The sequence below is a fragment of the Phacochoerus africanus genome, chromosome 4 (genome assembly GCF_016906955.1).
Source record: "Phacochoerus africanus isolate WHEZ1 chromosome 4, ROS_Pafr_v1, whole genome shotgun sequence".
NCBI classification, from domain to species: domain Eukaryota; kingdom Metazoa; phylum Chordata; class Mammalia; order Artiodactyla; family Suidae; genus Phacochoerus; species Phacochoerus africanus.
Genome location: NC_062547.1, coordinates 56,863,940 through 56,882,061, shown reverse-complemented (window position 1 = coordinate 56,882,061; position 18,122 = coordinate 56,863,940). Strand labels below are relative to the sequence as shown.

Here is an 18,122-nt window from a genome sequence, read left to right as displayed (position 1 = left end):
GAGAAAATTTTGATTATATAATACTGCCTAATGCCATGAGTAAATTATATGTGATATACATGCAATATAGAGACAATAGAAAAGTAATCTGTACTATTATTAATACATGCTATGTAACATATTTGGATCAAAAATAATGCATAATTGCAAAGACATGGGTGATAGGATGCTAGGGCAAAAATCATGTTGTGAATTGAAAGATTAAAGTCATAATTATTCCTCCAAGTCCCATTTTTTCCAACAGCATTTGAACAAGTTTTCTTAAGGAAATGCCCAAGCTTCCTTGTCAGCAGATCTCATGTCCTAATCATCTGCTTTCTTCCAGGAATAACTGGAGCTATGGAAAATGCAAATGACACCACAGGAATAAACTTCATTCTTCTAGGGCTCTTTAACCACACACAGTCCCATCAGTTCCTCTTTTCCATAGTGCTCATGACCTTTCTCACCTCCCTGATGGGCAATGTCTTCATGATCTTGCTCATTCACACGGATCCCCGCCTGCACACACCCATGTACTTCCTGCTTAGCCAGCTCTCCCTCATGGACATGATGCTGGTCCTCACTATTGTCCCCAAAATGGCAGTCAACTACCTGATGAACACCAGGTCCATCTCTCCTGTTGGCTGTGGCACCCAGATCTTCCTGTTTCTCACTCTGGGTGGGGGTGAGTGCTTCCTTTTAGCAGCCATGGCCTATGACCGCTATGTGGCTATCTGTCACCCTCTGCGATACCCAATCCTCATGAATCAGAAGCTCTGCTTGCACATGACAGCAGGCTCCTGGGTTTTGGGAGGAGTAGATGGGTTGATGCAGGCTGCTGCCACCCTGAGCTTCCCTTACTGTCATTCTCGGGAAATCAACCATTTCTTCTGTGAGGCACCATCAGTCGTTCGCCTTGCCTGTGCAGACACTACGATTTTTGAGTTTTTCATGTATGTCTGTTGCATTCTGATGCTCTTGATCCCACTGTCTCTCATTTTGGCCTCCTACAGTCTCATCCTGACTGCTGTGCTTCGCATGCAGTCCACTGCTGCCAGGAAAAAAGCCTTTTCCACCTGTTCCTCCCACCTGGCTGTGGTGGGGCTCTTCTTTGGCACCATCATGTTTATCTACATGTGGCCCAAATCCTACCATTCAGTGGCCCACGACAAGGTTGTCTCTACCTTTTATACCATTTTCACACCTGTGTTGAACCCCCTTATATACAGTGTGAGAAATAAAGAGGTCAAGGGGGCTTTGAGAAAGTTTCTGGAGAAACATTTTTGGTGGTCTCCATAGTGAGCGTTAAATGCCAAAATGGCATCACTCAAATTAGATTTAAGCTATGATATATGTTTTCTGTATTGTGTGTGTTTTGTATATTTTCCTCACATTTTCCCAGCTTGCACTGAATTTTAAAAGAATTTATTTGTATATTGTGTATTAGTTAAATATTGCATTTGTCATGCTTTCCTATCTTGTCATAATATTTTTTTTTCTGAACATCGGATTTCAGTAATATGAGTGTTTGAGGCACTGTATTACCCCGTATGCTAGATTCAACCATTTAAATTGTATTTTTAAATTTTTTGTTATTTATAATTAAAATCATGAATCATGATAGAGATGAATTATTTAAAAAGTGCATAATTATTTTGAAGAAAACAGTGTAGACCTTCACATAATTTTGGTCAAATAAATTTCAAATTAACAATCAACCTGAGTATAAAAATATAAGGAAGTTGCAGGAAATATTTGTCAGAACATTTTCAGGGGAATTATTTTCTGTGGTTATGTAATTAAAAAACTTTTAGGTAAAAGATAATCAAATCAGACTATATACATTTACATAGTGTCAAACTATGCATTAATCATGAAGAAGCCAATATATTTATCTGAAAAACAAAAAACACTATTAAAAAGAATTGATGAAATTCATAGAAAATATATGTATATTATTAATAGCAGTGTTTGGAGCAAAAACGAAGAAATCGAAGTATTTGCTCATATGTTAAAATGAATAAATATCTACTTTTTTTTAAACTGTTCTACAGATAATAAAAATTTTCTTTGATCACAAGGAAAACCTTAGGGTTAAAGGTTTCATCACTTTTGGTTAACTGAGGAAAGTGAATCTAAATGTCTTCAAGAAGTCTTACACTTGTGGTCTCTGCAGATTTTTTTAGGGTAATTTATTTTTCAAAAAAGAAAACCAAAAAAGAAAGAAAGGACAAAAGAAAGAAAGAGCAAGACCTATACTGTACACATTTTGATTTAAGGGATTGTCACTTTACATACAAAGAGTCAAATTAAAATAGTCTCTTGCCAAAAATTCTTAAAATTTGAATTTCAGTAAGTTCTTTTTATATTGAAGTATAGTTTATTTGCAATTTTATATTTGTTCCAGGGGTACAGCATAGTGACAATATTTTTACAGGTTATACTCTCTTAAAAGTTATTACAAGATAATGGATGTAATTTCTTATGCTATACAGCATGTCTTATTTCTTACTTATTTTATAAATAGTAGTTTGTATCCCTTAATTTCACACAAATAACTTGCTCCTCTCACCTTCTTTCTTCCCTCTGGTAAATGTTAATTTATTTTCTAATCTCTGAGTGTGTTTCTGTTTTCCTGCAATACACTCTTTTGTATTATTTTTGGAGTCCAGTTGTAAGTGATATCATAAAGCATTTTTCTTCTTCTGTCTGACTTATTTCACTAAGCATACTATTCTCTAGGATTATCCATATTGCTGTAAATGCCAAAGTTTCATTCTCTTTTATGCCTGAGTTATGTTACATTGCATATACATATCAATTTTTAAATCCATTTGTAAAAAGCAAGACTCTAGACTGGGGGAAATTATTAGTTTAAGTAAGTGTATCTAAAATTAAGAGTCAAGATGGCAAAGGAGTAGGATTGGATCTCATCTTCTCCCATAAATATATATATATAAATCTACATTAGAATAATTCTCTCAGAAGATCTACTGAATGTTGGCAGAAGACCTATACTTCCAAAAAAGGGCAATAAACCCTCCAGATTACTGAGTAGAAAAATAAAAATAAAAAAGACAGAGATATAGAGAAGAGAAAAAAGAGGAATCAGAATTAGCACTCCTGAAAGGGAACTATGAACCAAGGAAAGAATCTACACAATGAGAGACCACCTAACTTGTGGGGAGATTGTACACAATGGAGAGGGAGCCTCAAAGCCTAGGAGAAAATTTCAGCAGCCAATCTGAAGAGGGAAAAGCAGAGAGAGAGCCTCACAGGTGACTGCTACCACAGCCTGGCACAGTACAGCTCAAGATTCTTGGGCAGGAGCTATATTCCTAGGCTTGGGGCAAAGAGAGTCAGAAAAATATAAGCAAAATGAATAAGCAGAGGAATCCTTCCCAGTTAAAATAATAGGAGAATTGGGAACTCCTGTCATGGCTCAGGAGTAATGAATCTGACTAATATCCATGAGGATGCAGTTTCAATCCCTGTCAATCAGGGGTTAAGTATCTGACATTGCCATGAGCTGTGGTATAGGTCACAGATGGGGCTCAAAACTGGCACTCCTGTTGCTGTGCTGTAGGATGGCATCTGCAGCTCTAATTTGACCCCTAGCCTGGGAAATTCCATATGCCATGGGAACAGTCCTTAACAAAAAAAAAAAAAAAAAAAAAAAGGAGAGAGAGAGAGAATTCCCTTGATGGAGTAAACAATAAAATAGGCCTCTGAAGTCTAACAGATACCAAGTTCAAAAAGGAGGTAATAAAAATACTGAAGGAATTAGAATGGCTATAAACAGCAAGGCAGATTACTTTAAAAAGGAAACAGAAACAACAAGGGGAGCCAAGAAAAATTAGGCAACTTATTTGCAGAGTTTAAAGCTGAGCTAAAGGGAATGAACAGCAGAATAGGTAAGGCAAAAGAAAAAAATTGGTGACTTGGAAGATAAAATAATGGAAATCACCCAATCAGAACAGCAGACAGAAAGCCAAATAAAAAAAACAAAACTAAGCAAAACTGAAAGCAATATAAGAGATCTATGTGATAACATAAAGTATGCCAATCTATGTTTAACAGGGATCCAAGAAAGAGAAGAAATTAAAAAGATACTGAAGAAAATTAAGGCTGAAAAAAAGTCCACATCTAAAAAGAAAACAGATAACCAGGTATTGGAAACACAGAGGGCCCCAAACAAGTCAATCACAAACATAACTATGCCAAGACCCATTATAATACAAATGGCAAAAATTAAAGATAAAGGAAAGAATTCTAAAAGCAGAAAAAGAAAAACAAGGAGTTCATTATAAGGGAAGCCTCATAAGGCTATCAGCTGATTTCTCTATAGAAACAGTACAGGCCAGAGGGAAGAAGGGAGTAGCAAGATATATTCAAAGTTTTAAAAGGGAAAAAAATGTAGTCTATAGTACTCTAACCAGCAACGAGATTATAATTTAAAATAGAAGGAGAAATAAAGAATTTGTAAAACAAGCAAAAAACGAACGAACAAACAAACAAAAAAACAAAAAACAAAAATATAAAAGGAAAGATGTAAGAAAATATAGGATTATAGGATGTAGTTTGGTTGGGGAAATCACAATTGGAAAGTCATCACTTAAGGCAGTATACACATCAAAAGAAAAAACCCTTCGTGAAGGTGATGATAAAAACAAAGAACAACAATAGCATAAAAATGAAGATGTGACAGATAAAAAACATAAAATGTGAGGGAGGAGATTAAGAAAATCTAGGCTCTTTTTTAGAATGTGCTTGAGCCTATATGAATATCAGTCAAAAGCAAGCATATATAGGAATGATTAACATACTTGAAAAACAGGGCATCCACAAATCAAAAAGAAATAATTGATTCACAAAAACCAAAAGAAGAGGACACAGGCATACAATTAAAAAAAAATCATCAAACCACAAAAAGAAAAAGAAAGGAAAAAGGAAAAACATAGAGCCAACTGGAAAACAAGGTTTAAAATGGCAATAAACACATACCTATTAATAAATTAAATATCAATGGACTGATTGTTCCACTCAAAAGACACAGAGTTGCAGACTGGATAAAAAACTAAGAGTCTACATTGCACTACCTACATGAGACTCACTTTAGGGCAAAAGGCACATATAAATTGAAAGTGAGGGTACGTAAAAAGATACTTCATGCCAATGAAAATGACAGGAAAGCAGGAGTCATAATACTCCTATCAGAAAAAATCTTTTAAAATAGGCCATAATGAAGGACCAAGAAGGACACTATAAAATGCTAAAAAAGAATCAATCCAAGAGGAGAATATCACACTTGTCAATATATATGCCCCTAATATAGGAGCATCCAAATACATAGACACAGATACCAACAGATATAAAAGAAGAAATTGATGGGAATGAATAATAGCAGGAAATTTTAACACCCTACTCACATCAATGGACACATACTCTAGATAGAAAATCAATAGGACCACAGAGATCCTAAATGATACAATAGAACAGTTAGACTTGATATTTTCAAGACATTACATCAACCAACCAACCAACCAAACAAAAAACAGAATATACATTCTTTTCAAGTGCACATGGAAAATTCTCTTGCATTGACTACACACTGGGACACAAAACTAACTTCAAAAGCTTTAAGAGTATAGAAATTATTTCAAGATCTTCTCTGATCACAATGCACATGGATGAAACTGAAAACAACCACAGGTAAAAAATGAGAAAAAACAAAACAAAAAACCTACTACATGGAGACAAAACACATACTACAAAAAAAAGTCAATGAGGAAATAAAAAATGACATAAAAAATACCTTGAGACAAAGGACAATAAAAATGCAACCACGCAAAAATCTATGGGATGCTGCAAAAGCAGTTCTAAGAGGGAATTTCATAGTGATACTGGCCTTCTTCAAAAAAAAACAAGAAAAATCTCAAATCGAGAAAGTAAGATATTACCTAAAAGAATTAACAATAACAAGAAAAAACAAAACCTAAAGTCAGCATATGGAAGGAAACCATAAATATCAGAGAGGAAATCAATAACAGAGATTAAAAAAAAATCAATAAAACTGGTCTTTTGAAAGGTAAACAAAATCTACAGGCCTATGGTGAGACTCACCAAGAAGAGAGTCCAAATAAATAAAATCAGAAATGCAAAGGAGAAATCAATTTCAACAGATGCTGCAGAAATATTAAAAAGAGAATACTATGAATAATTGTATGCCAAACAATTTCACAACCTAAAAGTAATGGATGACTTTCTAGAAACACACAGCCCACAAAAACTGAATCAAGAAGAAACAGATCATTTGAACAGATCAATCACTAGGAATGAAATTTGGATAAATAATAATAATAATTAAAAAAATCCCTACAAACAAAAGTCCAGGACCAGATGGCTTCATAGGTGACATACAAAAAAGAGTGCATAATGAATCCTTCTTAAATTCTTCCAAAAGATTGAAGAGAAAAGAAACACTCTCAGAGACAGTCTATGATATATAATACCAAAACCAGACAAAAATACTACCAAAAAAGAAAATTAGAGGTCAATATATTTGATCAATATATATATATACAAAACTTCTCAACAAAATATTAGCAAACTGACTCCAATGATACATTAAAATGATTATACACCACTACCAAATGGGATTCATTTCAAGTTCACAAGGATGTTTCAACATATGCAAATAAATCAATGTATTACACCACATTAAGAAAATAAAATCCCAAAACTATATGATCATCTTGATATATACACAAAAAACATTTGACAAAATTTAACACCCATTCATGAGAAAAACTCTAACCAAAGTGGTATAGATGGAATATATTACATCATAACAAGGACCTACTACATATCACAGGGGAATCTACTCAATATTTGGTAACAACTTATAAAGGAAGATAATTTGAAATATAACCTTAGATATACACATATATTAGATAAAAAATATCACTTTACTGTAAACTGAATCTAACACAACACTGTAAATCAACTATACTTTTATTTAAAAAATACTAATAATTAAAAAAAAACCTATGGGGATTCTTCAAACAATTAAACTTGAACTACCACATGATTCAGAAATCCTACTTTTGTCTAAGTCTCTAAAAAAAATGAAAACAAGCTCTAAAAGAGGTATTTATACCCCTATCCTTATTGAAGCATTATTCCTAATTGTTACAACCTGAGTAGTGTCTGTCAATTGATCAGTAGATAAGGAAGATATGCCCTATATACTTTCATCCGTGATAAGAAATAAATCTTGTCATTTGTGACCAGACAGATGAAACTTTAGGATACTATCCAGAATGAATTATAAGAGAAAAAAAAGTACAAATACTATATATCACTTATATATGGATTCCAAAAATAAACAAATGCATGGAAATGGAAAGTAGAGTGGTAGTTACCAGGTAATGGGAGGGGAAAACATGGGGGGATATTAGTCAAGTGATAAAAATTTTCACTTAGAAGATGAATAATCTGTAGGTATCTAATATGTAGTATGGTGATTATAGTTAATAACAATGTATTATAGATTTGAAAATGTAAAACATAGAAGAAAAGAAATAATAAATAAAGGAGACTCAACAGTATTGGAAATATGAAAGCAATTGAATCTATAAAATTGAAACTTGTTTTTAAAAGTTATAAAACTTCATCCTGCTAACCAAGAAATAAAAGTAGAAAATTCACAAAGTAACAATTTGAAAAATTAAAAGGGATCACTACTTCACCCATGAAAATTAAAAAGATAATTAAGCATACAGTGAAGCAATTCTGAGATATAAACTTGATAACTTAGATGAAATGGGCAAAAATCTTTGAAAATCTACCTACAAGAAAAATAGATTATCTCTAAAGACATAAATAAATGTAATAATATCATGAGGTAAAAGAAGCTAGTCTGAGAAGGGTATAACTTGTATCATTCTAATTTCATGACTTTCTGGAAAAGGTCACTCTATAGCAACCTTAGAAAGATGAAGAATTCCCACGGGGGGAAGGTGGAAGGAAGGATAGGTTAATTACATGAATAGAGTCATTTTTAAGGAGATGAATCTCCTCTTCTGACAATATTGACCACATGACATTATGTGCTTTTAAAAAATTCACAGATTTTTAATGAGCAAAGAGTGAACCTCAATGTATGTAAAAATTTTAAAAGATATCAACATATCCAAGAAGGATATGAAGATCATGACAAGATAATCTAACTGAATGGCAAATTTATGAAATAACTTCACTGAGGGGAATGTAGGGTAAGGTTCTGACCTAAGAAATGAGTGAAATCTCTAAAACCAAAAAAAAAGGGCACATATATATTGTATTCTACTGATAAATTTCATACAGTGCTACAGACTAATAATTCTAATACTGCTACATATGAGTATTAAATGGAAAAATAAAGTGAATAGATAGTGGGTGGTGGGAGCAAGTTTTCACAATATTAGAGTAGAAGTAGAGTGGAATAGTAGAGTGGAAGTTTATGAACAAGCAAGGGGAACAGACACTAGATTTATCCATCTGTTAAAAAGACAGAGCTGGATATCTATTCATTACAACTCCATGTTGGCATAATATATATACATGCTGTTATGTATACAAACCTAAGTTTTTATTCATTTGGTAGCACACAGATTTATGCCCTATCTGTGTCCCTTGAGAAGCTTTAGAAACCATGACATCTACTGTAGCAATAATCATACCTAGTATCTTGATTTTTGTTTCTAATATCATTCTCCAGTAAAATGAAATTTTAAAGCCATTTTAAAGCATTGTGGAGAGATGGCTAATTATATGATTGTGGTTAGAACTATGCAGATGGACCTATAGCACCTTGTACTTTCACAAATTAAAGATGTGTTTTTTAAAAAAAACTCTTGGTTTACAGCATGTCAAATGACACAGGAGTCCACTAAAGAGCTTTCAATGACCAAGGCTAGAGCTTTTGAGTAGAAAAATATATATTTACATATGTAGAATAATATTGCAACAATTCTAAGAATAAAATATATATCCAGAGTTCCCATTGTAGTTTAGCAGGTTAAGAACCCAACATAGTGTCCATGAAAATGCAGGCTCAATCCCTAGCCTCAGTGGATTGACTATCCCAAGTTGCCACAAGCTGTGGAGTAGGTTGTATATGTGGCTTGGATCCTGTGTTTCTGTGGCTGTGACACAGCTGTATCTCCAATTTGATCCCTAGACCAGGAACTTCCGTATGCCACAGATGTGGCCATAAAAGAAAAAAAAACTAAAATCCATGTATTCATATTGATACACATATATTTAGTCTGCATACAAATATGAGCAAGGAAGGAACATAAGTTTCAGGCTGAAGAATTTAAATAATATATGTATAACTCACAATCAATGAAAAGGAGTATAACCAAACCCTACTTAAAACTGGCCTGTGATTTCATTCCAAAGAAATAAAATGCTTAAAAAAAAGATGGGGGGAGAGAATAATTTTGTATTAAACTAAGAGAATACTGTTTCATCCTATTATCTAGGTCAACATCAACAATGATAAATCATATTGATTACCTTTATGCTTTGAAACGCGAATGGCATTTTCCATATGGTCTCCCATATAAAAATCCAAAGCACAGTTTAATGATGAAAAAAAAAAACATATTCTAATAAGAGGACATACTACAAAATATCTTATGAATACTTTTCAACAATGTCAAGATCATTAAAAACAAAAAGTCTTAAAAATAACCATAACCAAGTACAGCCTAAGGAGACACTATAATTGAATTAATGATGTGAAATGGATGGCCTCTGAAGTAGAAGACAACTATTAAAAGACTAAGTAAACATGAATAAAAGATAAACCTTAGTTAACAATGATATATTAACATAACTTTAGCAACTGTAACAAACTTACCAATATAAGAAAATTGTAGAGGAAAGTGGTGCAAAATATATTAAAAGACTCTGTACTCTTTTCTCAAATTTTATGTAAATTTAACATGGTTCTAGGAAATAAAACTTTTCCGAACACAATATTTATATTGTTGTTAAATTTAAAATTTTACATTTTACTAAAATAATTTAATGTAAAATATTTAATATCTTGAAGTGACACAAAGATTAACATTCTAATATAATCAATTCACTGGTTTTGATCTATATTTCTATACATACTGTCATAATGACCAATAATAGGTTAGATAACAATGCTTGGTCCACCATGGCTGACTGTTGAATAAGAGATGAAAAAACAGAGAGCAGAGAATATATTGGTAACAGTGTATTATGCATAGCCAGTTGACCATGACACTTACAAGAGCCCAGAGTGTTAGGGAATGCACTCTGGAGAAGGGCAAAAGCATCATAAAGAAGTTCATCAGTGGCTGCCAATTTTGGCCAAGTTCATTGATCATAGAAACTGCTGTGTAATCAGAGATGCATTTATAAGTGGGAATAAAAGGATACAGAGATAACAGACATCATGCCACAAACACTTCAGAGGAAATGTGAATAATTTGAAGAAAGTCCATGGACCCTGGCTCTCTTAAATTTAGATATATGTGTAGCCATCAAACATATTGCATAATTTATAGAACCAAGAAAAATAAATACTTAGAAAATGAAGTTCCCATGTGGCTCAGCTGGTTAAGGATCTGGTATTGTCACTGTATCAATGGATCACTGTTATGGGACAGGTTTAATCCCTGGCCTTGGAACTTCCACATGCCACAAGTATAGCCAAAAACAAAAATACAGCAAGCAAATACGCAAAAAAAAAAAAGACATAGGAAGTGAAAAACTAACTCTAGACACGATTAGAAAAAACATATGATCAATCAATCTGTCACTTCTTTTGAGTTAATTCAGTCTCAGAATTCATCCAATGAAAAAGACACTGGGTCACCTGAAGAAAAGGCTCAACATTCAACAATAAATTCATATGCTCACTGTATATCAATGCTTCTCAAAGAAAATGTGGCCATACACCAGAGCAGATTTATTAGCTTTTTAGCTCGGGCTTACTTAACAAAAATATCATAGGGTAGATTAAAAAAACAAACAAACAAACAGATATTTATCTTCTCAGGGTTCTGGATGTTTTCAAGCCTAAGATCAATGTTCTGGGTAACTTGGTTCTCAGTAAGGCTTCTTCCTAGTTTATAGAAGGCTGCCTTATCTCCATGTCCTCATATGGCCTTTCCTTAATGCTCATGAAGAGAGAGAAAGGGTGAGCTCTGGTTTCCTTCTTCTTAGATCAAAGACCTACATTTATGGTCTAATTTAGCTTTATTCAGACCTGTAAAAGCCTTGTTTCCAAATACCTTCATATTTGGGTTTAGGATATCCAACATAGTAATGAAATCCAAGCCATAGCACAGAGAATGGGCACTCTAGGGTCAGCAAAATCCTTACATCTTTTGACAGCTGTTGTTTACAGTCTGATTGGCCCTAAAGGGTGCTGTTATAATGGAATGCAGTTCCTTGCTAAACCCACTCAAACTACATAGGGAATTGGTGCTTTCTATTAAGTTTAATCTCTTTAAGATAGAGTTCCAGCTTCCCAGTTTAGGACTGATATATTTATCAGAGGCATATAAGCAGTCTCTCCAAATCAAAAGCTGGGCCTGCCAGATGATGATTTGAGCTCCTCATTACAGCATGCTCCTTGTGGGCAGGTTGCAAACGACTGTGAAATTTTATACTGGATGGAAACTATATTTTTATTGAGCTCATCAACTTGTTAGGTATATTCTGTGAGCCCCATCACATGATTCATCTGGTCTATGCTATAGGAAGCCAACCTCTAGGAATGACAATCAGCGGACCCTTTTCACTTAGACTTCTTATTCAGTGTGGCTTATGGAATATTCCAGAAATTATTCTGTATTCCCATTTCCCCCCTCCTCTTTCAGTACTGAAGTATTTGTTCTCCAGGTCCTAGGAGTGCTAGCATCAGACACTATCAGATAATACCTCTCATGCCATTGTTCTTAGTTGAGAAAAACTACCTAGCCCAAGGCTATGTTCCCTTCCTGGGGTTAGGTCACATTCAAACAATGCTCCTGTGGGTACACACAGGGAACCACATGTACTCTACTGCAGGAGACTTGATAAGGGCATGCCTGAATTCCTCTGGATTAGCTGAGGACTTGTGACTCTATCATGGTTCAACAGGATGCTGTGCCCATTTCTGTTCCCTTTATCTCAAAGTGAGTTGATCCTAAAGGCCCTCTATGATAAACTTCCTGCATGCCTATCTCTGTCTCAGAGTCTATGTCCCACAACTTACCAAGTTTGTTCCCCTAACCCTGGGAGTTGAGAGAACAACAGCAGAGTGATATTCATTTCCTGCCTGCTTATGTGTGACTTCTTGACTGTGCATTCTAGTCAAGTTTGAGTACATGCTAGATGCCCTTTTCAAAATAGCCTGTTTTTGTGAAGTTGGAAAGTCTTCCATTTCCACATATCTCCTAGAGAAGAAGTGGGGAAGACATTCTGTTCTTACTAAATGAGGATCTGGTATAAATTTTCTTTGGTTTCCCTAGTTTATATCCACCTATTTATAAATAGTCTTATATTATTCTCAATTATGAAACCAAGGTTCAATGTAATTTCAGTTTCATGGTGGAATTCTGAGAGGTATGCCCATTTTTGCCTTTTATATAGAACGTGTGTTGATGGCATGTCCCCTGGCAACACACAGAACATTTGATCTACATTGCTCAAAGTCTGTTTATCCCACCTGACAGCCACAACCCTGTGTTACCAGACCATCATTTTGGCAAATCTGAGACTAAGTCAAAGCAATATTCAGAAAAGGAAAATGTATGAAAATGTATTGAAAGTGATTGTTAAGCTGTTGCTGAAGGTCTTATTTGAAACCTGATGTACTGCTTGTACTTAGCTAGGTGTCTGAGGTTTTGCACAGGAAATAATAGCTTGCTTTTAAATGTAGATATCACTCAGGTGGTCAATTATGTTCTAAATCAGAATATTATTTGACACTCTGATAAGACTCAACATCCTAGGATGTGCTCCCTTTCTAAATAAAAACCAACAAGACAATCAAAATAATAATTATTATAGCTTACTTGGATTAAGCAATTACAATATTTCGTGTTTTTATAGAAGCACATTTTCCCACTAACTATGCCGTGATAAAGGTATGTATATAGTTTTACAGTTGATCCTATGTTTACTCTTAGACAAGGTCAGAAGAGTACTAAAATGGAGCCAAAGAAACATGCTTTTTCTGGACTGTGAAAATGTAAAGTAAAATAATAATAAAATCATGAAAAATATCCCAGATACAATAAAATTTAAAAGTTATTTGTATAAGAAAATATGATCTGGTATAACAGTCCTTGCTATTATCATGCATTTTATTATATAAACACAAATATTTCCATATAAAATTTTAAAATATAGATGCAAACTAATTGAAACTTATAACATATAGTAATTATCTCAAAAAGTTCAAAAAGGAAAAATAATAGCTGAATTCTACCTGGGTTTGACAAAATCTTATCTTTCAACACTCTTTAATCATTATCAAAGTTTAAGCAACTAAAACCAGAATCAGATTAGACCCCTCCTTAGTGTATTTTTAAATCATCATCTCTTTCCAAACATTTATATACATTTTTTTGATAAATAATTCTCTCTTATTTTAATGAATCATTGCATTCTGAAATGCTGTATTTTGAAGTGCTAAGAATCTGAAAATCCTTGAAAATTAAACATCTCTGACATCCAAAGATTCATGCTAATGCAAGTCTGACATCTTAGTAGCATAGTAATTTTAGAACAAGATGGCAAAAGGCCACACCCCTTAATACGTCATTTAAGACATTGATGTGACAAGCTTGAGGCTGCAAGACCAGAACAGCCTTCTTCCACTCAAAGAGGCACATTAGGAGGATGTCCTACAGAGTGGATGCACATGCAAGTTACTGGGATCCATCATCTTATGTAAGTTGTACTAATTTTTAATATTTGTTAGTTTTGCTTATGGTGTTTGATCTCTAGAAAGTCCATATGTATACCATTTTCTCTGTATTTTCCTCCAAGTATAATCCATTTGACTATCTACTCTGCAATATGAAGGATTCAAATAAAAGCTGGCTGACCAAGTCATCAGGTTAAAACACTTGTAATAACTTGCCAATTCTGTCAAGTAAGTGATTTGTCTCTTCTTATTTTATTTTTTATAGAATAGATTGATTAATCATCTTAGTATTTTGGGGGAAATTTATAGTTTTCATTTTGAGGGCAAAAAGGATCAGAAAAATACAGAAAGAAAAATTATAGATAGTTATAAATAGTCTATGACTACTCTATAAAGAAAGAGAGGGGTTATATTTACACCTTCTGGTAGCATTGCATAAGAGATGAGTTTGTAATTTAAAATAAAAATATCACAATTTTTTCATCATCCTAAGTGACCAACTATGGAGACAGAAGAAAAGATAGAAGATCTCTAGTGTTCTGAAACCATAGCAAAGAAAGAAGAAAATATTCATTTTTACCGTATTCCTACTCCTATTCTAATAAGTTAGAAGTGAGCTTCTACACTTCCACCTAATGTTACTTTCATTATTTTACTTGCAAGATGAGTTAATTCCTCTTTTAAAATTTTCACATTTCATATACATAATTAATTTAGTTAGAAATTTTCCCTCAGAAACCTCTTTGCATAGGTTTCCAAACATTCTAAATAGTGACAAATTGTCTCACTGAAGTAATGTGAAAAGATAGATAGGAATTGTAATCAAACCAATAATAAAATGCTATCATATTTTAGGAAAATAAAATTTCCCATTTTATTTAATTTACATATTTAGCTAATATTTCCATTAAATAATCTAAACATTATTGGAATGCTGACTAGTCATTTATATTCATGATAAATGGCTTGTTATTTATTTATTTATTATCACCTAAAAATAAAGTGCATATTTATATCATTTATGTCAGTTGAAAAGTTGAGCTAATGATTTTATATATAAAATACTTAAACACAAGTAGAAATTTCATGTTAAGAATATATTTTGTAAGCTGAAAATGTATGTAAATTATAATTATGATCTAAAAACATAAACCTCTCTTACATGGTATAAGCAAAAATTCAGCTCAAATATTAATATTTGGGGGCTATGTATATTTTTTAACAATATTTAAAATAATCACTACATTTAATAACAACAACAAAAAACCCATTAGATTGATAAATGTACAAATGGGGTAGAAGCAACACAAAAGCCCATAAATGGAATTAGTAAGTAAAATGTAGTCCATGCATACAAGAGTACATTGGTCATCCTTAAAATGAAAAGAAACGCTGACATATGTTACAATATGGATAACTTAGATGATATTATAAGTGAAAAAAACTAATGAAAAAGCAAAAAAAATGCTGTATGTTTTCACTTATCTAATGTCCCTAGAGTATTCAATTTTATGGAGACAAAAAGTAGAACAGTGATTGCCAGAGACTGAGAAAAAGGGGTAGTGAGGAATTATTGTTTAATAGGTTATTGTTTCAGTCAAAGAAGATGAAGTCTAGGGATTAATATTGGTGATGGATGCACAACAAAATGAAAATATTTAATGGTAATGCATTGACAGCACATTTAAATTAAGAAATTATACAACACCAGATAGTTACTGTTACTTATTGATTTCTGAACAAGTTTAAAGTTCTATCAAACTTCAGTAATAAAAAGAGAATAATGGAATAAGTCAAAGAATAAGAAGGTTTGAGACCCTTCAGAAGAGTGATGCTGAGGACTCTGATTAGGAATTACATATAGTTACTAGTGGTTCAGAATGCATATTATAGGTATGAGGATGTGCAGAACACCACAATTTGGCAAATCTTAAATACATCTGACAAGAAGGAAGTGTATTTCCATGACATCTAACTTTAAAACATTCAGCTAAACCTTACAAGTAGAATGCTGTCAGTACAATGATGAAGCCCAAGCAGTGGAATTAAGGATAGAGTGAGCCTTTTTCAAAGACTTTTTCCTTCTTAATTGGCAGTCTAGTGGGAGAAGGATATAATAAGTGGTGGTAAAGGGAGTGACCATGGAAGAGGTGGACTCCTTCTGCCATGTAACTTCATTGAATCATACCATACCTTTGAGACTGAATGAATAACCTTATCTTTGCATCTGTGGTTGTGCTTATTCAACAAGCTAGAGAAGAGTTGACTCCAGGATATCAGAGGTGAAAATGTCTCTAAGGACTTAGAACCACTTGGAACTAAAGAAAATATTTTTTTACCTCTATGGTTGGGTGAAGAAGCAAAGAGTTTTATTTTTTTCTTCTTTACTCAGTAAAGGTTGTATTTTTGTTACTTTGCAGGAAAACCTTCCCTCTACACAAAATGTCTTTTATGGTTAATGAAAGTTTGCATCATAATGTTATATTGGGGGAGGATATTCTAAGAAGGTCATTTTTATTTTCAATGTATAGCTTGGCAGGTTTAAATGAAAGTCATTAGCAATTTCAAAGTAAGTTATGTTTATACCAGCAGCCTCAATACTTCCGCTCCTAGGCTTAAGAAAATAAGTCCTCTTGAAATTCCCTTATAGTGCAGCAGGTTAAGGATCCAGCATTGTCACTGATGGCTTGGGTTGCTGCTATGGTGCTAGTTTGGTCAATGGCCTGGGAATTTCCACACACCTCATATGGGGGGAGGAAGAAAGAGTTAAGTCCTCTTGTTGTTTGGAACATAAAAACACCTCCATGGATTAATGCATGTCAACAAATTTATCCAATTTTAAGAGGTTTTAATAAATTTTGGTATGTTACATATGTGTAATCCTCATCAATTTCTCCATTTGCAGTGTCACTCTTGTTTGAAGTTATGGAAAACTGGAATCTCACTTCAGATTTCATTCTCCTAGGACTCTTTAACCACACAGGACCACATCTATTTCTCTTTGTGATGGTTCTGACAACTGCCTTCACCTCCTTAGTGGGCAATGCCCTCCTGCTTCTCCTGATTCTCCTGGACCCCCAGCTTCACAGGCCCATGTACTTCCTACTGAGCCAACTCTCCCTCATGGACATGATGCTGGTTTCCACAGTTGTGCCCAAAATGGCTGCTGACTACTTGACTGGCAGAAATTCCATCTCCCCTGCTGGCTGTGGGTTGCAGATCTTTTTCTTCCTCACTTTGGGAGGGGGTGAGTGCTTCCTCTTAGCAGCCATGTCTTATGACCGCTATGTTGCTATTTGCCACCCACTGAGATACCCAGTCCTCATGAGCTGGCAAATATACCTCAGAATGATTTTGGGGTCTTGGTTCCTGGGTGCAGCTGATGGACTCATGCAGGCTGCTGCTACCCTGACCTTTTCATATTGCAGTTCACATGAGATCGATCATTTCTTTTGTGAGGCTCCCTCTCTGGTGCGTTTGGCTTGTGCTGACACATCTCTCTTTGAGTCTGTCATGTACATATGCTGTGTGTTAATGCTCCTGGTCCCCATTTCCCTCATCCTGATTTCCTATAGTCTCATCCTTGCTACAGTTCTCCAGATGCGCTCTAATGAAGCCCGCAAAAAGGCTTTTGCCACCTGCTCCTCTCATCTATCTGTGGTAGGACTCTTTTTTGGAGCTGGCATTTTTACCTACATGAGACCCAAAACCTACAGATCAGCAAACCATGATAAAATTGTGTCAGCATTCTATACGATCTTCACCCCAGTGCTGAACCCCCTCATCTACAGTCTGAGGAACAGTGAGGTCAAGGGAGCTCTGAAAAAATGTATTGATCAATGTGTTGCTTTAAATCATGATTAAGATTACATTGGTTTTTCTGAAAGTTCAAAGCTATACAGAGTTACAAAGTATTTATGCAAGATTTCCTTGAAGGAAGTTATGTACACATTATATCTCTATCTCTTATTTCTATTTTACTTTGGAATACATATGGATCTCCATACTTTGGGATTATTTATTAAGCAGCCATTAATAAATCAAACTGTAGATTGGTAAAAATTTGTTATGCACAAATTCTTGTTAAAAATGTTTCTGTACCATACCTCACAATAAATAGTTGTTCAAAGAATGAACAAAGTAGTGAAATAATGTTGAAGTTTGTTGATGCTCAAATTTGAGTTAATATTTATAA

General features: G+C 33.9%; 2 protein-coding genes across 2 annotated transcripts; both read left to right on the top strand.

Annotated features, from left to right (window-relative positions):
• The first annotated feature begins 339 nt into the window (after positions 1-339).
• LOC125124202 (olfactory receptor 2T33-like) lies at positions 340-1,281 on the top strand. The gene has a single exon (XM_047774351.1). It carries the CDS (start codon positions 340-342, stop codon positions 1,279-1,281), a length of 942 nt encoding a protein of 313 aa, XP_047630307.1.
• Positions 1,282-16,816: 15,535 nt separating this feature from the next.
• On the top strand, positions 16,817-17,791 carry LOC125124201 (olfactory receptor 2T12-like). The gene has a single exon (XM_047774350.1). It carries the CDS (start codon positions 16,853-16,855, stop codon positions 17,789-17,791), a length of 939 nt encoding a protein of 312 aa, XP_047630306.1. The 5' UTR covers positions 16,817-16,852.
• The last annotated feature ends 331 nt before the right edge of the window (positions 17,792-18,122 follow it).